Source organism: Callorhinus ursinus, unplaced genomic scaffold (assembly GCF_003265705.2).
Source record: "Callorhinus ursinus isolate GAN/ISIS: 27379988/994484 unplaced genomic scaffold, GSC_fseal_2.0 scaffold148, whole genome shotgun sequence".
NCBI lineage: Eukaryota > Metazoa > Chordata > Mammalia > Carnivora > Otariidae > Callorhinus > Callorhinus ursinus.
The window spans coordinates 67,962-90,583 of record NW_027397210.1 but is presented as its reverse complement, the minus strand read 5'-3'; the positions used below and the strand labels follow the sequence as shown (position 1 = coordinate 90,583).

At 51.5% G+C, this 22,622-nt stretch overlaps 1 protein-coding gene across 14 annotated transcripts in view; it reads left to right on the top strand.

Annotated features, from left to right (window-relative positions):
* The window catches only part of EP400 (E1A binding protein p400), a 97,763-nt gene that overhangs the window by 16,130 nt on the left and 59,011 nt on the right, over positions 1 to 22,622 (top strand). For 10 of the 14 annotated variants that reach the window (XM_073890403.1, XM_073890401.1, XM_073890399.1 and 7 more), the window contains 12 exons: positions 341 to 451; positions 10,062 to 10,152; positions 11,502 to 11,609; positions 12,110 to 12,495; positions 14,546 to 14,836; positions 15,592 to 15,777; positions 17,294 to 17,434; positions 17,885 to 17,963; positions 18,694 to 18,743; positions 19,103 to 19,160; positions 19,948 to 20,037; positions 22,342 to 22,449. In XM_073890403.1, coding sequence (XP_073746504.1) covers positions 341 to 451; positions 10,062 to 10,152; positions 11,502 to 11,609; positions 12,110 to 12,495; positions 14,546 to 14,836; positions 15,592 to 15,777; positions 17,294 to 17,434; positions 17,885 to 17,963; positions 18,694 to 18,743; positions 19,103 to 19,160; positions 19,948 to 20,037; positions 22,342 to 22,449 — 1,699 coding nt within the window. The remainder of the gene's footprint in view (positions 1 to 340; positions 452 to 10,061; positions 10,153 to 11,501; positions 11,610 to 12,109; positions 12,496 to 14,545; positions 14,837 to 15,591; positions 15,778 to 17,293; positions 17,435 to 17,884; positions 17,964 to 18,693; positions 18,744 to 19,102; positions 19,161 to 19,947; positions 20,038 to 22,341; positions 22,450 to 22,622) is intronic. The other 4 variants (XM_025861629.2, XM_073890400.1, XM_025861628.2 and 1 more) reach the window with 2 other exon arrangements.

Below are 22,622 nucleotides of genomic sequence, written 5' to 3'. Positions count from 1 at the left end.
CCACACACAGCAGGCGGTGGGGTGGCAGCCGTGCAGATGGCCTGTGAGGGCGTGAGGGCTTTGCTGCTCAGAGACTGCCTGCCGTTCCTTTGTTTATAGTTGGAAGTTGCAGAATCTGAGCTCACGTTGGAGTTCCTGCAGGATGCGCACTGGAGTTAGGTCGTTAGGTTGTAAATCCACCATAAGTCAGTTTAGTGTCCTTTTACAGGATTTCATGCAAAAAAAGCATTCCATTTTTAACCACCAGACGTCACTGAGCTATCAGCATTAAAATTCTGACAAAATTTCGAGCAGTCTTAAAAATTATGTTGCCTTTTTTTCTCAAAATATTTCCTCTCAGGTAAAGGTTGTGACAGGAAAGGATGGGCAGACTGGTACTCCTGTTGCTATAGCAACCCAGCTTCCGCCAAATGTTTCTGCTGCTTTTTCATCCCAGCAGCAACCGCTTCAGGTACTTTTCGATGGTTCTCAAATGTAGCCTCATCCCAAACTTTCCTTCATCCAGATATTTTAACCTTCAATTTTACTATTTGCTCTCCAGCATTTTTTTCCAGAGCCCATTCCTTATTTTTAAAAAATTAAAAAGTCTTCCTGCATATAAGATGATAAAATTAAGTTGCATGAGTAAATGACAACACGGATTTTAATGCATTCTTATTTTTTGTGTTGAGTGTGACGCAGTAGTAGCCTTCGCATGCCTGTCACCTAATACAGTCCTGTTGAATGTGTACTCAGGATTCCTTGTGTGCTGTGTTTTAAATGTTAGTTCTTTCCTGTGTCTTCTATCTGTATTTTTAAGAACAGTGCAAAACAGAACAAGAAGAAAAAAAGATTTAAGCAGGTGGTAACTTGGTATTTTCCGCAGCTGGAAGAAACGCTGAAGTCAGGACCTTAGGCCCCACCCGGGTGTCCACTGAGTGCACACTGAGTAGCGTTAATTGTTTGGAAACGAAATCATTCAGTGTTAGATCAGTGATGCCAAGAACCTGAAAGGACAGGTCAGATTCTCCCAAGAGGGAATGGATGGTTCTTGGTTTGGAGAGTAGTTTCATCTTGTGGTGATACATTTTTTTTTTAACTTTTTTATTTTTAATTTTGCTATAATTTCAAACATATGTGGAAGTTGCAAAAAGAGTTTTCCAAGGACCCCCTTTGTGCCCTTTACCCGGGTTCACCAGATGTGCACTTTTTGCCCCCCTGTATTGTGTTCACTCTGCTGTATGTGTATACACACACGTCTCCCCCAAACTGGGCGACCGGCCGTTGCAGATACCGCGTCACGCATTTTTATCCCTGATGCTCCGCGTGCCTCAGGTGAGAGGGTTCTCTTACCTGATGCGGTACAAGTCACGTCAGGACCACGACTAAGCCAAAGCTCATATGGGGTTTTTGTGTCTTGACCTGATGGTGTCCTTTATAGAGTTGACCCTTACAGAGTGCAGGGGCACTGTCCCCACACAGTGGAAACGCCATGTACAACTTTTGACTCCCCAAAAACTTAACTCCTCTTAGCCTGCTGTTGACTGGAAGCCTTACCGATAACCTGGTCGATTAGCACATATGTTGTCTGTTAATATGTTTTATATACTGTATTCTTCCAGTAAAGTAAGCTGGAGAGAAGGAAATCATAAGAAGAGAAAATACATTTACTGTTCCGTATGGAAAAAAATCTGCGTGTAAGTGGACCTACGCAGTTCAAACTGGGATTGCCTGCTGTACATAGTTGCCAGGCCTCCTCAGTCTTTTTAATCTGGGCCGGCTCCTCAGTCTTTCATGACCTTCACGGTTTTGAGTTTAGGCTAGTTATTTGATAGAATGTCCTGTGATACTGGATTGTCTGATGTTTCCTTGTGTCTGACTTGGGCCATGTATCTTTGAGAGGAATACCACAGAAGTGACGCTGTGCACGGCTCGTGCTGCCGTATTAGGGGCCATGAGGTCACTGTCCTGTGACTGGTGATGCTCACTCTGACCACTTGGTGAGGCTGGTGTCCATCAGGCTTTTGCTGTGGAAGGTTCTTAGTTTTTCTTTGGTAAATGATAAATAATTTGCGGAAGATACTTTGAGACTCTGTAAATATCCTGTATCTCATTAAACTTTCAGCCACTAATTCCACCATCTGGCCAGAATCTGTTTTCACCTTAAAGATTGCAAAATGGATTTTCTAGCTTTGTTGTCCCTAATGCTTTGATTGGCTGGCATCTTGCTGTTACCAGTGCGCTTTCCTTTTCCTCCACTTACGTATTCGTATATGGATTTTTATTTCAGTCAGTGGGTTATGTCACTAATAGTATTTATTTAGACTTAATTCAGTAAAACTCACTCTTTTTTGTCTGTAGTTCTGTTGAGTTTTGCCAGCCCGACAGAGTTGTGTAGCCACCTCTGTGGTCCAGAAACCGCTCTGTCCCCCTCCCGGAACCTTCGCTCTTTGCCTCTGTGAGTTTGCCTTTTCCAGAATATAAGAAGTCTAGATGGAGTCATACCACATGTGGCTTCTGTCGCGGAGCGGCCACGCTGTGCCGTTTGCCGAGCGGCGTTCGGTGGCATGGGTGTGCCTGGTCGGTCTCCACTCACCTGTTGAAGGTCGGGTATTGTTTACTTAGGAGTAGAGCTGTGTCAGTGTCCCGGAGAGGTTTGTGTGTGTGAACCTAGGCCTTTGTTTCATTTCAGTACGTACCTCGGCAGCAGATGGCTGGCTGGTGTCATAGGTGTAGGTTCGAGTTTACAAGAAACTTCCAAACCCGCCCTGGCTGTGCCCTGCTGCGCTCTGCTGCCCCCAGTGGAGGGGAGGCCCCGGTGCGTCCTCCCTGCTCATCTCCAGTCTGTGACCAGCTTGCAGTGGTTGCTGTTTGTGTATCTTCTTTGGGAAAGCCTGAATCCTGCGTGTCACTGTTAGATTTGAGAACCCTTTGTATGGTGTGAATGCAGGTTCCTTGTCACATACAGATTTGCAGATGTTTTTCTCCCGTTCTAAAGCTCGTCTTTCTCTCTTTTTATGTTTTGATGCAGTCTGTTTTATCATTTTTTTGGTTTTATAGATTGTGCTTTTGGCATCCTAAGAACTCTTGGCTCAGCCCGAGGTCACAGAAACCTGTATTTTCTCCTGGAACTTGTATGGGTCTGTGTTTCACACGTACGTCCACGATCCCCTTTGAGTCAGGTTCTGTATTACTTGGCAGACGTACGTGGAGGTTTGCTTTTCTGCATGTTGATTTCCAGTTGTTCCAGGACCATTTCTTAAAAAGACCGTTCTTTTTCCATATATTGATCTTGCATCTTTGCCGAAAATGAGCTGATTCCTGTCTCTGTGGGTCTCTTTCTAGAGTCTCCGGAATTCCTTTCATCTGTTTGTCTTGCTAATGCCACACGGTCTGGGCCACTGTAGCTTTGTAGTAAGTTTTGAAATCAGTGTGAGTTCAACCCTTTTCTTTTCTTTTTCTTTTTAATTGTTTTGATCATTCTAGTTCCTTTCCATTTTCATAGAGATTTTAGAATCTGCTCTGTTGATATCTGCAGAATTTTGATTTGGATTGCATTGAATCTGTTGACCACTTTTGGGGAGGAGTGATATCTTGACAATATTGCATCTTCCAGTCCGGGAATATGGCATTTCTCTCCCTTTATTTTGGTTGTCTTTGATTTGTTTCATCAGTGTTTTGTAGTTTTCAGTATGCCAATTCTGTACATATCTTGTTAGATTTATACTCAGGTATTTTCCAGTTTTTCTGTGGTATTGTAAGTGGTAGTTAAATAAAAAAAATTGAGATGTTCATTGCAGGTATGTAAGACTACAGGTGATTATTTGAACCTCTACTCTGCAACCTTGGTAAACTCGTTTGTTAGTTTTTGGAGCTTTTTTGTAGATTTTATGGGATTTTCTACATAGAGAATCATGTCTGCCAAGAAAAGCAAGATTTTTTTCCCCTATTTATATACCTTTTATTTATTTTTATCTTTTTGCCTTATTGCCCTGCCAAGGAATTCCAAATACGCTAAGTGGAATGGTCAGAATACTTATTCTTACCTTCTTCCTAATGTTTGGGGGAATGCATTTAGTGTTTCGCTGTCAGTCAGGTATGATAGTAGCTGCAGATTCTATAGCTGTCCTTTACAAAGTGAAGGAGATTTCTTTATTTCTAGTATTTATCCTGAATGGATATTGAATTTTGTCCATTGGTATTTCTGCATCTGTTCGCATGATCATGTGATTTTTCTTCTTGGGTCTGTAAAGAAGGTGAGTTTTATCACATCAAGGTTTAATTCATTGGTGGAGAAGGCACAGATCCTAAGTGTTGCAGCTTGTGGAATTTGTCAAGTGCCAGTCAGGGTAACCCACTCCCATCAGGTCTCCTTGTGCCCCCTCCATCATCTGCTGCCCAGTGCCCCCCCTTCTGTTACCGTGTGTTTTGACCCAGTGGAGACCTTCAATCTGGTCCTCATGCACTGTTGACATACCCTGGTCACTCTCTGAGCCCTTCCTTACTTGCTGGCACAAAATAAGGTTTATCTTGTGTTTTCCTTGATCTAGCCCAGAATCGGTCGTTTCTGCAAGGGGTCTGGTCCCCTTTGGTGGGGAAGAATAATCTGAGCCTGATATTTAGTTGCTTCTTGTGATGAGTTTGACACAATTGAAAATAAGATCCTTTACATTTGAGATTGTGAGAACATGTATTAGCGGGGCATCTTTCCTGTTAATGCTTCACAGAATGTAATGTATTATTGTGTTTCTAGACCACATCGGTAAGTATTTGCCTAAGGACAGTGGGACAGTGGAAGACAAGGGGTGCCTGTCAGCTTATGAAACAGACATGTGGCCTCTATGGTGACACAGATTAAACCACTGTGACTTGCCATCACACTCACCAGATCACCAGAAATTAAACTAGATAGAATCTGCAGATGTAGGTCAGTGGGATTCTCATCTACTTATGATGGGAGGGTAGCACGGAGATGTTTGGAAACATTTTGCCTGACCTGGAAGAGGTGAGCATGGGCAGACCCTTTGTCCCGACAGCGTGCTGTTAAGAAATTCTTGAGTGTCTCTGCCAGAAACCAGGTATAATAGTATTCCTAGTGACACTGGTTGTAATAGTGTCCAGCTGGAAAGAACCGGATGTCCCCTGGCAGGGAGAACAGATCAGTGGATCATGCACATTCGTACAGAGGAATGTCGACGAGAGCCATCAGTAGGGAAGGGGCTGGCCACAGTGCCAACACGCGTGGCTGTGTGCGGGGCTCAGCCACATTTTGTGGAACAGAGGGGTGTATGGGGAGTTCTCTAGGAAGCAAAGCCAGAGGAGATACAGTGTGGAGACGAGTCTGCAGGTGACAGCATCACCAGATGTTCACACACAGCTCAGGAAGTGGGTCCCTTCGCGGTGCCCAGAGTCTGTGAGGCACGAGCAGCAGTCTGTTTCCTGAGCCTTGTGTGATGAGTACACAGGCAGTTGCTTTATTTTAATTTTTGTAAATTATTTATTTGAGAGAGAGAGAGAGAGAGTACAAGTGGGAGGGGCAGAAAGAGAGGGAGAAGCAGGCTCCCCGCTGAGCATGGAGCCTGACACAGGGCTCGATCCCAGGACCTGGGGACCATGACCTGAGCCGAAGGCAGACGTTTAACGACTGAGCCACCCGGGTGCCCCTATTATCACTCTTTTAAACTTTGTGTATTTATTTTTCTCCTTTCCTTCTCCACAGTTTATGAAGAAGAATTTCACACAGAAAAGTTGAAAAGTGTTCATTGACAGCTCTATTCCACTATTTAAATTCTAATAATTTTACTATGCATTTAAAATCACATCCATATGTTTTATAATTTCTTTTGTGTGTATGATATATTTCATAATCAGATATTTAAGAGGCTAATAGAGGAAGACCAAGGAGTCTCCAGTTTGAATTACAGATCTTGGAGGCAAACACTAGTGGGTTTCTCAGGAAATAGGAGAATGGAGTCTGTCAGAAAAGAGTTGAAATGAAAACATGTCCCGGGACGCTTGGGTGGCTCAGTCGGTGAAGTGTCTGCCTTCGGCTCAGGTCATGATCCTTGGGGGCCCTGGGATTGAGTCCCGCATCGGGCTCCCTGCTCAGTGGGGAGCCTGCTTCTCCCTCTGCCGGCCGTTCCCCCTGCTTGTGCTCTCTTTCTCTTTCTGACAAATAAATAAATAAAATCTTTAAAAAAAATTTTTTTTTTAAAAAGAAAGAAAATATGCCCCTTGTTTTCTTTGGAAAAAACATCTCAGTGTGAGTTTTATTTACAACCAGTTGTAGAATTTTAAATTGACCAATCTGTATTGACTAAGGAAACGCTGGAAGTAAGTGCAGAATTTTCTGTATTACATCTGTATTTCTGTCTGCTTCCAGAAGATTTTGAGGGAGTACTATTGAGTGCAGGTGTCCTAGGTAAAGTAACGTGTATACAGATACACACGTATGTATGTGTGTTCGTTTATGAGAAAATCCATCGTAAGTAGTGTCTTGCAGTGATTTTTCTGTTAGAGAAAATGAGTAGTTACCCATGATTCCATCCTTCTAACGCAAAATTTTTTTTTTTAAAGATTTTTTTATTTATTTTTTAACAGAGAGAGACAGCGAGAGAGGGAACACAAGCAGGGAGAGTAGGAGAGGGAGAAGCAGGCTTCCCGCTGAGCAGGGAGCCCGATGTGGGACTCGATCCCAGGACCCTGGGATTATGACCTGAGCCGAAGGCAGACGCTTAACGACTGAGCCACCCGGGCGCCCACTAACACAAAAATTTTTCTTGGCTTGGTTTGTTTTGTTTTTAAGTAATCTCCACACCCAATGTGGGACCTGTACTTACAACCCTGAGATCAAGAGTCACAGGCTCCACTGACTGAGCCAGCCGGGTGCCCCAAATATCTTTTATATTACATCTGTACCAGTTGACTGAGTGTATTTATACTTTTTGAAAATGTTATTTCATTTAACAAATACTCCTTAGGTTTTATTCACTTCTAATAATTCTTATTCTAGCAGCTCCTAATATGCCGTCATTTTGAGGAACTGCAATTCGGTAAATTATTTTTCTAATTTTAAGTTATATCTTTTTTATTTAGAAAAAACTCACAGGAGCGGCATTAGTGAATCAGGAAAGTCTTAAGTATCTTTATGGTACTTGCTATATCTTGTCACTTTGTTTTGAGGTAAAAGTGCTGCTAGAAATACACAAATGGTCCCAGTTATTATTTTGGCCTGGTCAGCACTGTTGTGCCTTCTAAACAAGAGTTTAAGACATATTCTCAGGATGAATTTCATTATTTGTAACTAGTTAGAGGACTTTTAATAATTAATCGGTTGCTAATTAAGCTCTACAAATAAATAACAGAGTTCTCAGTTTATGTGTGTATTACTTCATTTCTAAAAGCCTTTGAGGTGGTGTTCTGCTAGAGTGCAGTTGTATACAAGATAGTATTTTATTTGTTATTTGGATTTTAAACAACCATCCTCATTGGAGATTACTTTTCGGTGATTATGATGTTAGAGAAAATGGATAATTGCATTTCTGTGACCTCACCGTATTAATGCTATCTTTTTTTTTTTTAAGATTTTATTTATTTGGGAGAAAGAGAGAGACAGAAGGAGCAGTGGGGAAGGGCAGGGGAGGGAGAAGCAGGCTTCCCGCGGAGCAGGGAGCCCCATGTGGGACTCGATCCCAGGACCCTGGGATCATGACCTGAGCCGAAGGCAGACGCTTCACTGACTGAGCCACCCCGGCGCCCTTAAGTTTGTATTTTAAAGACTGCAGTATCTCTCCCAGTAGAATACTCAGGAAGACAGTGTAAGAGAAAGCAGAGTCATTCTGAAGGCAGGAGTCTGGCGGGGGGTGGTGGTGGTGGTGGTGCTGGGGTGGAGGGGTGGACGACAGCGAGGAACGCGGGAGAAGAGAGGCCAGCCCGCCCTGCCCATGTCTGTGATGAGCACAAGTTGTTTATTTCAATGGCGTCCAGTGTTTCGACCTTTTCCTGTGGACGCCTAGTCCCCCAGCACCGTTTTCGGGAAGACTTTCCATCCCCTTTGGGGCTGTGCAGCCTTGAGGGGATGACTGGGCAGTGCGAGTGCGCGTCCCCTGGGCTCGGCCTGGCTCTTGTCATCTTCCCACCGATACACGGCGCGACACTGCCCCAGTGGCCCAGCTCCGTCCAGGGACACCGAGTCTGCCCCGCCTCCTCCCTCGACACTGTGCTTTCAGTTCATGGACTTTGTATTCCAGAGAGTTTATTTTTCAGTTCTGGCATCTCTGTTTGGTTCTCTTTCTTCATAGTTTCTTCTTTCTCTTGTTCTTCTTGCAGTATGTTTTCTTTATGTCCTTGGGCATACTTCTTAAAGCCACTGTAAGATCCTCGCTGCTAAGTCCAGCATTTGCGTTGCGTGGGGTTTGTGTCTATGAACTGTACTCTGAGTATGGCTCATGTTTTCCTGTGTCTTTGTGTTTGGGAGACATTTTGGATGTCATGAATGAGAGGCTGTAGGGACTCCGGTTTCTTTTACAGTCTTCTGAAGAGTATTGATCATTTCTGCTTTCGTAGTTAACGTGATTGAATTTTAATTCTCCTACGGTAGGGCACCGGAAATCTTAGTGTGCTTACATTGGTCTGTGCTTGGAGTCTGTGTGTGTGCCTGCTTTAGGAGGTAGCCAGAGATTAGGGAGAGAACTTGGGGCCTCCCTGTGTCCAGCCATCTCCTGGGGTGACTCCCCCTTCCTTCTGCGGTGGTTTCGTGCTCTCTGCCCTAGTGGTCTTCAAGCCATCGAGGCTCTGTGTGTCTGGTTCTGGGCTGGTGCACACAGCACAGGCTGGGGCCTGCCGTCACGCCAAATGCCGTGAGACTGTAAACTTCTCTTTCCATCCCGTTCTCCCAGGCGTCCAGTCCCATTCTCCAGGGTTCATGTCTGTCTGGAGTGTGTGCAGTCTAATAGGAATCACTTGGCCATTACTGGACACAGAACCCTTTACCAGTTTCTTTTATTAAAAAAAAAAAGCCTTCTTTTGATTATAAAAGTATGTGTTCATTGTAAGATATTTGGAAGATCTAGAGAAGTGGTCACACACAAATTATAAATTACCTGTAATCCTATCCCCAGAGGTAACCACTGTTCACATACTGTGTGTTTTTCAAATCATTCTTTTCTTTCCTCCCTCCTTTCCCCTCCCTCTCTTCTTTCCTCCCTTCATCTTCACGAAACGTAGACAGGGGTGCTTACTTGCCCCTCAGTCAGTCACTGCACCTGTCCCCATGGGAGACCCTGACCGGTGTGGCTGGTGCTGCGGGGTGGTACCTACCCTGGGGCACTTACCTTGTGTCGGCGTGTGTAACTTTGGCATTTAAAGTGCCTGGCTAAGTAGAGCGGACAGAGTTGAACCGTGAAAACAATTAGCAACTAGTGCTTGGTAAACATCATCCTTAGCACCTAGCAGCCCCGCAAGGAGGGTACGGAGATGTGAAAACGTGGGGCGCCCCGACTCGGCCACTTCCTGTGTGTGCCAGAAGCTTTCCATGTCAGCAGTTCACGTCACCTGGATACGTGTTACCCAGCATTACCCAGCTAGGTAGGGTGCTCACTTGCCACAAGTGACAGGTTCATCAGATTGCTGTCTGTCAAGTAGGGTTTTAGTGTCATTTTCCAGGAGGAAGAAAGTGTCAACCTTTCTTTTTCTTAGCTTTTGTGTCTTGGGGGGCAAGTGATGACAGGCAGCGTGACAGGGAGGCTCAGCTGTCGGATTGAGGACTGGCGTTTCCCGACACTGGCCAGTCCTGTGCCGTCTCTGTTCATTTCTGAGGGAGTGTAGATCGGCACTGGTGGGAACGCCATTTAAAACCAGAATAAGATCTTTTACAAGTCCTTTTTTTCTCCTCCAGAGGTAAGTTAGAACTTCAAGTTCTTTATTACATATAAACATACATTACATGCAGTGGGCAGATAACATTTCTCTAGTTAGAGAGTAGGGAGGCCAGTGTGTGGAATAATTAACGATAGTTTAGTTCGTACCCGTTCTCGTAAGGCACCTGCACGATCAGAGTCTCATGTTTTCATTTTCTCTTTCAGCAGCAAGCTCTGGCGGGGGCCCTTGTGGCGGGGGCTGGAAGTGTGGGAGAGACGGACCCCTTTAAGAGGCAGCAGGCGGGGACCCCGGCAGGTATGTCCTGGAGCACCAGCCCGAGTGGCCTGAGGGGACGTACAGCGTAGCGGCCACATGAACGCTGAAGTGCTTAGTTTTGGTGACTTTCTTTCTACTTGGAGAATTAATTGTTTGTGCTGATTATCAGCTGAAGAGAACGTGTGTTGTGGCTGTATGTGTGTGTACTGAAGGTAGACGTTTGCCCATTGAGTTCGGTGTGTCCCATTTCGGTTTTCTGTGCTCTGCCAGGCTCTTAGTCCTCAGGATTGAGGGTAAAACCGCCTTATTTTTCAAGTTGTCACTCGTATTTTTTAAACTGAATTTTTTCTTCTAATTATAAAAACACACCTTTCATGTGAAAGATTTGGGCAGTCGAGGAAGGTGTGAGTCGAGTCTCCTTCTGCTCTGGTGCTCCCTTCCTGTGCCCCGGCCACAGAGTAGCTGCTGCTGCCGTCTGCGTGCGTGCCGGACCTCCTGCCCACACGCTTGCGTTGTTCCACGGGGTCCTTCCGAGGGAATGGGGGTGCACTTCCTGTGCCCTGTTCTGTCGCCAGCAGTAACTTCCTAGGCCGCCTGTTCAGGACCACAGTCTTTCTGACGGCTGTGCACTCCTCGAGCGCATGGGGGTCCTTCCCTCATCACACCCTTGGTAGTCCTTTTTGTTACCACCTTTTTCCATGAACACGAGATTGAATTCCTACTCCCAGATTTTTTTTGACATGTTTTTCACCGTATCTAAGGGAGAAGCTCCTAGAAATGGAAGTGCTCAGTCAGAGCACATGGGCGACGCACACGGCCCCGCAGAAGGGGCCAGCCCTTCTTCAGTCCCATCTACGGCTTCTGATGCTCTCATGTTTTGGCCAGTTTATGAAGCATGGTTACTCTTCTGGCCTTTGTTGATCTGCTGGGTGAACACAGGTCCTCTGTTGTGCTGTGGAGCTCTTCAGTTTGGCTGAGGTTGCTCGGTCCCTTGCCGTGTCATTAACCCTTTGTGACTCTGTCCCTCTGCTCAGACATTTCTGCTCTTTGCCCGTTCTGTGTGTCTGGTTGCTGGCACTTCTCACGTGAACTTGGAAGATCTTTCCACACGGCAGCCCCGCCAGGCTCTCGCCCGCACGTGTGCTGTAGACGCCGCGGTCTCCTGGGGTGTCACTCGCCCTTGCTTTTGTAGGAGGCTGCTTCTGATAGTTGCGAAATTTTAATGGAAAGAAATTACCAACCTTAGCTTTTCTGGCTTCTGGATTTTGGTTCACGTATGGAAGGGCCTCCCTGTTCAAAGACTATAAAAACACTGACACATGTTTTTTCTACTACTTCTGTGGTTTTGTTTTTACATCAAACTGCACCTTTTCTGAAAATTATTCCAGAGCAGTCTAAGCGGCCTCGGCTTGAAGTGGGCCACCAGGGGGCAGCTTTCCAGCACCCGGGGGCGAATGCAGGGGTTCCTCTTCAGCAGCTAATGCCAACAGCTCAAGGTAAGGCCCAGTGCAGCACGGGCCCTTCCAGCTCAGAAAGAGCGCCGGTAGGGGGGGGCGGCCTGCGGCCCGGCATCTGGCCAGCACTGGCACGGTTGTGGCAGCGCGGTGCAAGTGGCTTCCGGGGCTGGGCCCTGCTTGGAGCTCCGGGTCGGCGGGGGGGGGGGGGGGGGGGGGGGGGTGCATGCCGTTGTCCCTCGGCTCCCCTCCTCCGCTCGCCTGCGCGCCCCGCGGGTGCTGCCGCACTCGGGGTGCTGGTTGCCGTGCCCGTTCTGCCGGATGCTAGCTTGCAGGGGTCAAGCGCCTTTCTTTCTCTGTGTGCTCATTTGTAACATCAGAGGTAATGCCATGGAAGTTTCTGCCAGCAGAATTTTCCGTTGGGGGTGTGTGATGGCTCTGAGTAACGGGTCTGTGACGAGCGCCGGGCTGTGAGGTCTGCCGTGCGCTAAGGTGCTCCGGGCTCCAAGCTCAGTGCTGCTCGGGCTGTTCCTGTCTTGTAGGAGGAATGCCTCCTGCCCCCCAGGCCGCTCAGCTCGCCGGACAGAAGCCAAGCCAGCAGCAGTACGACCCGTCCACGGGGCCTCCGGTGCAGAACGCCGCCAGCCTGCACACCCCGCCGCCGCAGCTCCCCGGCAGGCTGCCCCCGGCCGGCCTCCCCGCCGCGCCCCTGCCGCCAGCACTGCACTTTCCTCAGCAGCCGCAGGTGGTGGAGCCTCACGCACAGCTCCAGGTCCCGGCGAAGACGCAGCAGCCAAACGCCCCTGTCCCCGCGCCCCCGCCCAGCCAGCTGCCCGCTCCGCCGCCGCAGCCCGTGCCGCAGGCCCTGCACGCCCCGATGCCTGGGAAGGCGCAGATGCAGGCCGCTCAGCTCTCGTCCCAGCCGCAGGTACTTGGTGGGCGCCTGTCCTGTTAGAAACGGAAGAAAAGCCGAGGTGTGCGTTGCACGCCGCCCCGCCCTCCAGGTGGCTTGCTGTCCGCTTGGAACCAGTACATCGCTCAGCGTTCTTTTGTCCGGCTCCGTAACCAGCCGCAGTTACGTTGTGGAGAACCAGCGAACAGCACAGGTCTACTTGCTGCTTGCGGTTTGGCGGCTGTGCAGAGGGTGTCGTGGCCGTTGTCCTGGCTGGTGTGTCCAGTGATGCGGGGCGGGTGGCAGGTGCCCGCCCACCAGTGCGCAAGGGGGGCTGCGGGAGTGCGGGGCTGCTCTAGGCTGCATGGCTACGGTGAGCCACTGGGGATGCTTGTCCACGCCCGGCCGGCTGCTGGGCCCCCCACGGACGCCTCGCCCTTCTGGGCGCTGTGCGCTCTGCAAAGGCGTAAGGCCTTACTTCCCTGGGTTTGTAGCCTGTTGCCCCTCCTCCCCTACTGAGTGCTGGAAAAGTGTACAGGGAGCTGCTCGCCGTTCCTAAGGAGCAGTGAGTCCCCGAAAGTGAGTGTGAACCACCGGGAGCCCCGAGGCAGGTGGTGCTCTCAGAGATTCGTCTTGGCCTGTGCGATTGCGTCACCTGGGAAGGCTTCCCCTCTCTCTTGCTGTTTCCCTCATGAACAAGGGGCTTTCCTAGGGGGGCCTTCAGGTCAAGGGCTTTATGGCTATTTGAGATTGATGGCGAGCTTTGACCTTGTGTGGTGATGGGGTAACCGCATACTTGCCTTGTGTGCACCACCTGTGGAGCTGCGGGCACTGTGGGGAGACTGTTGGCATCGTTTTATTTTCTCTGCCCGGCAACCATAGGACGTAGAATCTTTATTATCCCCATTTTACCGTAAAAAGACCCGAGTGGCTTAAGTAACTTGGCAGGATCATGCAGCCCGTGGCTGGAGGAGCTGAGAACTGCATCCTGACGGATTCTGGATCCTTCTGTGCAGGTCTCCGTGGCCGCTCTGTGCGCACCCTGGGGACCCACCACCGCTTTGGTTACATTTTTATGGAAACAGCCTCTCTGTTTCCAGTTCTTTGTCTCATTGAGCCACACAGCTGACTTCAGGCAGCCCCGGCGTTTTGTTTTGGTTCCTTTACTTGCCCTTGTTGTTGAAAGGATCAGCTCCTTACAAAACCCATGGAAACCTGTCCTTCCTAGATTGGGTCGGGCTGACAGACGTTTCCTGGGAAGGGCCACAAAGAGGGGACGTGAAAACACGTCAGGCCTGCGGGCCACGAGGTTTCCGCTGCCCTCACTGAGCTCTGCTGTGGATGGCGAGCAGCCCCAGAGCACAGAGGTGAGGGCTTTGGCCGGGTGCCACTGGAGCTTTCTCTCCAAGAGCGTGAGGCCGGCCGCGGTAGGAAGAGACTAGGTGAGGGGGAGGCAGAAATGGCACAGTGCCTGGGTACGGAGAGTGTTTCTGTCGGTGTCTTCCCCGGATTCCAGGTTACAGACGTGCCTCTTACGTTGTGGGTAGCACCTTGCCTTCTGTGCTCTCTGCTCGCCCCCAGAATTCCTGTAGGAGCTCAGCTTTGTCCACAGTCAGGGTGGCAGGCGTTCCTCTGCTGTACACAGAGTTTTAACCTGGCAGACTGCCTGCCGTGAGAGGGGCACGTGGAACTGGTGTTCACTTTTCAAAGAAAAGGTACAAGATGAACATTCGGTATTTTTCAGTTAAGAAGCAGCTTATGCAGTTACAAATTCTAAAAAATAATTTAAACAGGAGAAACAGCTACAAAAAGCAAAAAACAGAAAAGGCTCCCGTGGGATAAGACGGCATATGAAAGCCGGGTTTGTGACGTGCTCCTTGTGCAGCTTCGTGGAGTGAAGGGATGCGTCACACTTGCGGGCATGGTCGGGCGGGTGTTCGTGCGCTGCGTGTGCGTTACTCCTTTGCTCCGCTGCGGGGGGGGCTCCCCTGTGCTCACCTCTGTGGGCGACACGGTCTTTGGCGTGTGGCTGCACGAGGGGGGCTGAGGTCTCCTGTTCACTGCCGGCCTGTTTTCTGCCTGCCAGACGGTGGCGTCAGCAAGAGCCCCTGTGGACCCTGCCCAGCCCTGTCAGCGGCCCCCGCCAGCGGCCTCTTCTACCTCGTCCGCAGCTCCTGCCGGCGGCTCGGGCCCGTCACCTGCACGGGTCTCCGCAGGGAATAGACCCTCCTCGGCAGCCAGCAAGTCACTGTCTCCGGTCACCTCCCGGTCCCCGGGGGCAGCCGTGTCAGCACCCCCAAAACCACAGAGCCCAGCTCAGAATGCCGCCCCGCCCCAAGACAGCTCTCAGGATAAGGTGGCAGAACAAATAGCACTGGTAAGCGCACTTAGAATGCCAAGAAGGTTGTCAAATGTGTTGTAGTTTGTGAAGCTTACTTGATTTCAATTTCTGCAAAGGATGCAATAGTTTAAAACTGAGCACTCGATCGTGAGGACAGTCAGACATGGTTTCTGATCAGTTAGACACCAGGGTTATAGCCGGGAAGGCTCTCCCGTCCTGGTGGAAGTGGGCCTGTGGGGGGAACGTGCTTTCTGTGCTGACCTCAGGCGGCGCTGCGCGCAGGCTGCAGGGCAGCGCCGGGAGGACAGCCGAGGCTGGTGTGGCCGTGGCCCAGCACCCCAGTTAGCGCTTGCCGTTTGTGGGGTGACTAAGCAGTTGTTTAAATTTCATGGGGGGAGTTAAACATAGCAAGACTGGTACGGTGTTGCAGCCCTAGTCTTCCCTGTCGTCCGGTGCTCATTCAGGGATATTGTGTGGCCAGTCTTACGTGACCTGTCCCTGCCCTTCCCAGTGGTTTTGGAGCAAGGGCCAGGCCTGTGTAGTTTCCCTTGTAAGTGCTCTGGTGTGGACAGTGGCCTGTGTGTTCTATCTGTGTTTTGGAGACGGGGTGTGGCCGTTGCTTCCCCTGCTTCTGGGGAGGGGGGCATGCCTGCTCACCTCTCTAGGGCCACTTTCGACCTTTGTGTCCAGTCCTGTTTTTGTTACTGAGGCTTCCCGAATTTGGGGTCTGAACTAGTGGAATGCACTTACTAATCACGTGGGGACGCGCCCCACCCCTGTGCTCCTTGCAGGAAAACCAGATCCATCAGCGAATAGCAGATTTGAGGAAAGAAGGCCTGTGGTCCCTCAGGCGGTTGCCCAAACTGCAGGAGGCCCCGCGCCCCAAATCTCATTGGGACTATCTGCTGGAGGAGATGCAGTGGATGGCCACAGACTTTGCCCAGGAGAGGAGGTGGAAGATGGCCGCGGCCAGGAAGGTGGGTGAGGCACGCCGGGTGGCACTTCTGGGCAGGCGCTCGTTCGCACTGCCGGGCGTGGGAGTGTCCAGACCAACTCGGAGGGGTCTGGCTCCGAAACACGAAGAGTGCTCTGGCACCGTTTAGGAAGTAACTGTGTGGTGTGGTTTGCTTGTGAGGGGCTGTCTGCAGAGCCCCGGTGTGGACGCTGGGGGCAGACGCGTCATGCATTTCGGTTCTTCTTGCCAGTCTCTCCTGGCGGTTGGAAAGCCTGCAGCCCGCAGACCCAGGCTGGTGCCGGTGGTGGTGTCATGAGGGAGCTGAGGAGGCTCAGGGTTTGGAGGGAGCAGAGAGGCTGGTCGGCTGGTGGGCAGCTTGGGGGCCTGTCCTGGGCCTTCAGGACAGGTCTTCTGTCCAGTGTCCCCCCAGCTCTGTCTGAGGATTGGTTTCCTTCTCACTGGTCCCAAAGCAGACGCCCAGTCCTGGGGAGCCTCTAGCAGATGGCACTGCCGCTACTAGGAATATGGAAAGGGACAGAGTTCCAGAAACCTTAGGTCTCAGAGTACGAAGCAGCTGTCCTCACGTACGTGTAGATGGCTCTAGGCCCTGCTTCTCTCATGTCACTGCACCACCCCGTCTGTTCCTTGGGGCGGAGCTGGTCTCTTTTCATTTCCCGTGCTCTCAGGCCTGGGGAGCGGTCCCGTGTGCCCTGCTGTCCACCTCCCTCTCTGAACTCTGCTTTCCCTCTGTAGGCGGGGGTCTTAAATCAGATGCATGGAATCCAGAAAAACCCGATTGCTCCTTAGGCATGCTTTTTTCATAAAGGAGGGTGGTCCTGAGCATGTGGGCACCAGGTGGACAGGGCTTGGCAGCGGGTGCTGCCCTCTCCTGGGAGAGACTGCAGACCCCGAGCAGGAGGCTTTGTGCCGGGGGTGTGGTTGGACCAGGATGAGGCCCCGAGGAGTCTGTGGGAGGGGGGCCAGCCACAGTGTCCAACAGGCCCCCCAGCGAGCTTCTCCGCTCGGTGTGGGGGCCCACAGCCAGGCATGCTCTGGCTCACAGCGTGTCTGTTTCCGAGTTCCTTCTCAGCACCTTTTTGAGAACTGCTGGTAGGATGTAAGAGCACAGGTCCTGGAAAGCAGCTTGGGATTTAAAGGAAAAGCTTTGGAAACGATGAGTTGTCCCACCCGATAGTTTGCATGCCTAGTAGGTCAATGCATCCTGCTGCGCTCATGCAGTGCAAGGGATGCCTGTCGAAGGAGTTACTCTGTTTGATGAAAAGGTGTTAATCGTATGTCAAATGAGGAGAGACGATTGTAACACAGTATTGTATACTCTTTGGAGAAAAATAAGTGTATTTAGTAAAACAACCCTTTGTGGAAAGTCATGCTGGGTGTTGGTGTTGGCCGTGGTCTTTGCTGGTGTGGGCGTGTCTCCTGCACCCGCCAAGCAGACGAAGGCGCATCCCCTGCGAATCTGTGCATTTGCGCCCGCCTGCCGCAGCACGGTGTCAAGGCCGTGACCTTTGATTTACTAGCTCATCAGGACTGTGGTGCGTCACCACGAGGAAAAGAAGCTTCGTGAGGAGAGGGGAAAGAAGGAGGAGCAGAACCGACTGAGACGAATCGCTGCCTCAACCGCCAGAGAAATAGAGTGTTTTTGGTCAAATATTGAACAGGTAAATCCTGGAATTTACATGGGGTCCTGAAAACCTAGACTGTGCCTTCTGCACATGCCTGACTGAGTGACGCGATAGCTCAGGCAGGTCACGCCCGTGGCGGCACTGGGAGAGGTGCATGTGCCCGAGGGTCTTCTGTGCTCGTGTTTGCGCGCCGTGGCTGCGAGCTCCGTGCGGTTGGCGAGGGGCCTTCTAGTGTTTCCTTCAGTGTGAGCGCTAGTCACGGAAGGCAGCTGGTTTCCAGCGTGGCTGTTCTGCTGCACGCGTCCTGGTACAGAACACGCTCAGCCCCTACCGCCCCCTCCCCAGCCCCCGTGGGACTCGGGTGGCACGTAGCTGCACAACACCTGACTACGTGCCAAACTGAGAGTTTCATCTGAAGTGACTTGAGGTGACGTTGTCTGTAACTTCCTTCCTCATTGATGTTTTTATTCTACTTTTCGTACTCAGGTTGTGGAGATAAAACTACAAGTAGAACTGGAAGAAAAAAGGAAAAAGGCCTTAACTTTACAGAAGGTTCCCAGGAGAGGTAGGATATGTTTTAAAAGCCTTCACGTTTCCGATGGCTCTTTGGCCTCCCTGCTCGCCCGCAGCTAGCCATGGAGGTGGTGCTGGGGCGCTTGCTCGCCGGACTGGGCTTGCGCTCTGCCCGACGTCACACTCCCCCGTGCAGCTGCTCAAGCCGTGAACCTCAGCTCTCTTGAGGTTTGCTGGCACGAGTCAGCACCCCCAGGCTCTCTGTTGGGCTCTGGGGCCGTCTTGGGATTGAGGCTCCTGTCCCCTGTGGCCAGTGCCGGACGCTGAAATGAACTCCCACAGGTGTCTGCCCCTTGTGGGGTCTTCTGTGGTCGGTGCACAGCCTCTGCAGCACCTCCCCATCATTGGACACTGTGATGCGTGCCGGGCACCGGCGGAAGCGGCTGTCACGGGGCGGGGGGCATGGTGTGTCTCGGTCTGTTGGTGAGGAAATGGAGGCGGAGCGGTGGGCTCTGCCCAGACTCGTACAACCGTAAGATTGTAGAGAGCATAGAAGACGCACGTTGCCATTTAGCTCCCCGGTCCCTCTCCAGATCAGACGTGTGGAGAGCTGCCAGAGAACTATGTCGGCACAGGGCCGGGGGCTGGTGTGTTGCTGCCCCGGCTCCCAGAAGGAAGGAGGCGGAGCTCACGCTTGCTGTCTTCCTCCCGTGAGGAGGTGCCAGTGGGGCACGGCCTACACAGGAGCTCCAGTGAAACTGAATCATGTTTCTTGTCTCTAGGAAAAGAGTCGAGGCCTAAAGGGCTTGATGCGTTGCCAGAAGCTTTCCTGGTAAGTTGAGGACTGCTGCTGTACTAGGTGAGAGAGGGAAACCGTGAAGAAGACACAGTGTCTGATAAAACAGAGTCCTTTTTTTCCCCTGGGGAAACATGTATATCGTCCGTAGTATTCTCCTCCGTTACAGAGTCGGTTTACTCTGGGGAAGAAGCTTGGTTCTTAGTGTTAGGCTCCCATGGGGCGTTGATCCGGGGACAAGGGAAGACACGGTGACGGGATTTAGTCCCGCCTGCCCGCTGCCCAGAGGCCGGCGTGTTTGTCCCGGGCTCGCCACTGCCTTCCTGGGAGCATGTGAAGTAGACGTTTCTGCTTTGGTTTCCCGTTCTGTTTGCGAGTTTTATTCTCTGTTTCAGGAGTCGGGGTTGTCTGGAAGGAAGAGGAAAGCTAGCACGTCTCTGACTGATGACGAAGGTCTGTGTCCTGGTCCTCTCCTGCCATCTGCAGGCCCAGGGCTTGCTCCATGCTGTCAGGGTGCCTGATGGCCCAGTGACTTGTGTCGTCGGGGGCCAGGCGCCCTGGGGGTTGGCAGGGGGTCTGCAGAAATGAGCCAGACTGTGAAGGAGGGACAGCACAGGGCCGCTTGTGGACATTTTGTTTGCGTGGCGGAGTCAGCAGGGAAGGCTGGGGGCAGGCAGGAGAAAAGGCGTAGTCTGGTGGCAGGGCCCCCCGGGGGCAAGGGCTTGTGCTCAGATGGGGGCGGGCCATAGCTGGGCTGGCTCTGCTGTAGGTTCTGGTGGGTTCTTCTCACCCAGAGCCACGTCTCTGCTGGAAGTGAGGTACGGGGGGTGGGGTCAACCTAGCTTGAGGTGGTGGTTGCCCAGGATGGGAGCCAAGCTGAGGGAACGGCATGCTGGGCAGGTGGCTGGGGCCCCCGACGTGGGCGATGACAAAGTCCCCGTGACCCCGGACAGCCTGCTCCTGGGTTTTTCTGCTGTGGGGTCAGCAGGTGGATGAGAAGTTTGACATCACTCCGTGTTTTGCTGGAGTAGGTCTGTCGTGTAAGGAGGAACCAGGCTGTGTTTTACACCCTGCTCAGTTAGCTCACCCGCACTTCCAAACTTTACCGGAGAAACAGAAAGACCTCGTTGAGTCCCCTCGTAGCCATGCGAGACGGTGTTGGAGCCTGGTAGTGTTTCATGAGCAGTTGGGAAGGCGCGGTGAGGTCGGTGTCCCTGACGTCTGCTCGTGACCGTTTCAGTGGAAGACGAGGAGGAGACCATAGAGGAGGAAGAAGCTAACGAGGGGGCCGTGGACCACCAGGCAGAGCTGTCCAACTTAGCCAGAGAAGGTAGGCTACGAGTGTCTCACTGGAGATGCACTTAGGAAACGTGGAGTGTGCACACAAGAACGTGTGACATCTAAAGACCCGATAGATACCTCGAGCGCCGGCGTCAGGGCCAACTGGCAGTGTGGGACAGAGTGCGTGAGCGCCGCGTGCTAGCTGGTGACCTGCCCTGGTGGCTCATCGTTTCCGCTCTGGCTGCCCTACCACTTAGCACGGCCCGGAGCGCCGCTGGGCTCGCCCTGGGGCACGGCATCTAAACGGCATCGCGCCTTGGCCTTACTGCTCTTTCCCTTGGCTCTCCTGGCCCCGAGCTTCGCCTGGCGGTTGTCGCTGCGGGTTCGCTAGCCCTCCCTGCTGAGCTGCGTTCCAGATGTGAGCGTGTCACAGACTCCCGTCTTGGGCTGCTGCTGGGCTTTCGGCTTGTCCCCTGTTGCGCCCTCAGTGCGGCAGGAGCGTTCCTGTGGCCAGTGCCCGCGACGCGTGTGTGTGCCAGAGCGGAGGGCTGGGTCGGCGCACACGCGGTCCGCTGGGTGAGGCTGGCCAGGCTGCAGGGCTCGCTCCAACCCCCATACGTCGGGGCGCTCTGCCCACCCGGTGAGGGGACACGGCATCTCCGCCTGCCTGCAGGTGGCGCTTCTCTGAGAACTGACGAGGTGTGCCATCTTGTCATGGGTTCCTCTCTTCCCTTATGGTCTTTCTTCCCCACGTCAGCTTGCAGGCGTGCGTTGTGTGTCCCACACGTGGCTTCTTTGTGGTCACGTGCATCACAGTGGCCCCCTCACGGTGCGTGCATGTGTTTCCGTTCTCTTTATGGGACCTTTTGGGGAACGGGCGTTCTTAATTTTAGCATAGTTGGATTTATCAGTCTTGTTTTAAAAAATCCCTCTTTAGCTCAAGATCATGAGGCAGTTTTCCTGTTTGTCCACAGATTTTTTATTTTACTCACATATTGCTGTATCTGATCCATCAAGAATAGCTTTTGTCTCGTGTGGAATAAGAGTGCAATTTCTTCCTTTTTTTTTTCTTTCTCTAAAACGGATCCCAGTCATCCTGGCACCATTTGAAAGGCCGGTCTTTGCCCCTGCTGGTCCCGGCCAGCTCAGACGGCAGGCAAGTTTCTGGAGCGCAGGCTCTTTCCCGAGCTCTGTGGTGCAGCCAGTCCGCCCGCGTGTCCTCGGGCTCCGTGGTCGTTCCTGAGAGCTGGCTGGGGGTCCTTCCACCTTAGTCTTCTCAGGACGGCCTTGGCCGCCTTGGGTCTCTTCCCGGTCCGCCTCAGGATCTGCTCGTCCAGTTTCGGATAGGCATCCGTGGGGACTGGGGGCCTGGAGTCAGAGGGTTATAGCCAACACTTGCATCTTGACGAAGCTGAGCTTTTCTGGTCCCGGAGCACAGCGTACCTGTCCGTCCGTTCACGCAGGTCGCCTTCAGGAGCCTCCAGGGACATTTTATAATTGCGTATTTTTTTGTGAGATTAATTTCTAGGTGCCTTGTCTGTTTCAAAGTTGTAGTAAGTGGCGTGTTTGCTGAGTTTGGAAGTGCAGCTCCCGTGGAGCTCACCCCCCCATGGGCGTGGCCTCTTGGCCTCCGGAGAGCCGCTCTGCCTGTCGAACCGGGGCCCTCTTGCGGCCCTCCTTGCAGGGAGGGACAGGTTTAGACATCCTGCTGCGGGGCGCCCCGCACGTTTGTGCTCTGGAAGGGAGCACCTCCTCCTGCGGCGGCTGCTCCCTCCACGGCTCCGGCGCTCCTCGGGGCCTCCTTGGGACCCCGTTTGTGTTCTTGCTGCTGCCACTTTCCAAGGACAGTGTGGGCCTCCGGCAGGTCGGAGTCCGTGCCAGCATCTCTGCCACTTTCCGTAGGCGGAAACGGGGGAGCCCGGCTGGGGGTTTGCTAGGGCAAGCTCTTTCTGCAGAAGGGATCACAATCTTTTTGTCTGCTTTTTATGGCATTTTTCTGCTTTATTTTTGTTTCACTTTTATTTGATGTTTCCTCTTTTTCATATTACCAATTATTTCCCATTGTTGGTGTTTTTATCGTTATATTTATGAGGTTATAGCTTTTACTTTTCATTTATGAGATTATTTTAGAAATCTTAAAAATTCTTTTATGAGTAAAAATTGAGTTTTTTCGTGTCATGTTCAAGATTCTCATATTTATAAAGAAAAAGTGCCTTAGACCCAGGTATCAGTAACGGGCAATAGTTACTTTTGGAAAAAACTAACTGCAGGAGGGCTGCAGCTTTGTTTTCTTCCCAGCTGGTTGCCACTCCTGGTGTGAGCTAACCCCCTTTCTTCCCGCGATCCTTTCCAGCTGAATTGCCCCTAATCGATTTGATGAAGTTGTACGAAGGAGCTTTTCTGCCCAGTTTCCAGTGGCCGCAACCTAAGCCCGACAGTGAGGAGGCGAGTGAAGAAGAAGGTCTGTGTTGACATCTTTCAAGAACTCAGCCATAAAGCAAGAGCCAAAATATGCAGAGGAAGGGTGCTTACAACAGGGTTTAAGTCACCTTCGTTTGCTTTTGGTCTGAAGGAAGAAAAATACGTGAGCGATTATGTGGGGGCGCCTGGGCGGCTCAGTGGGTTGAGTGTCTG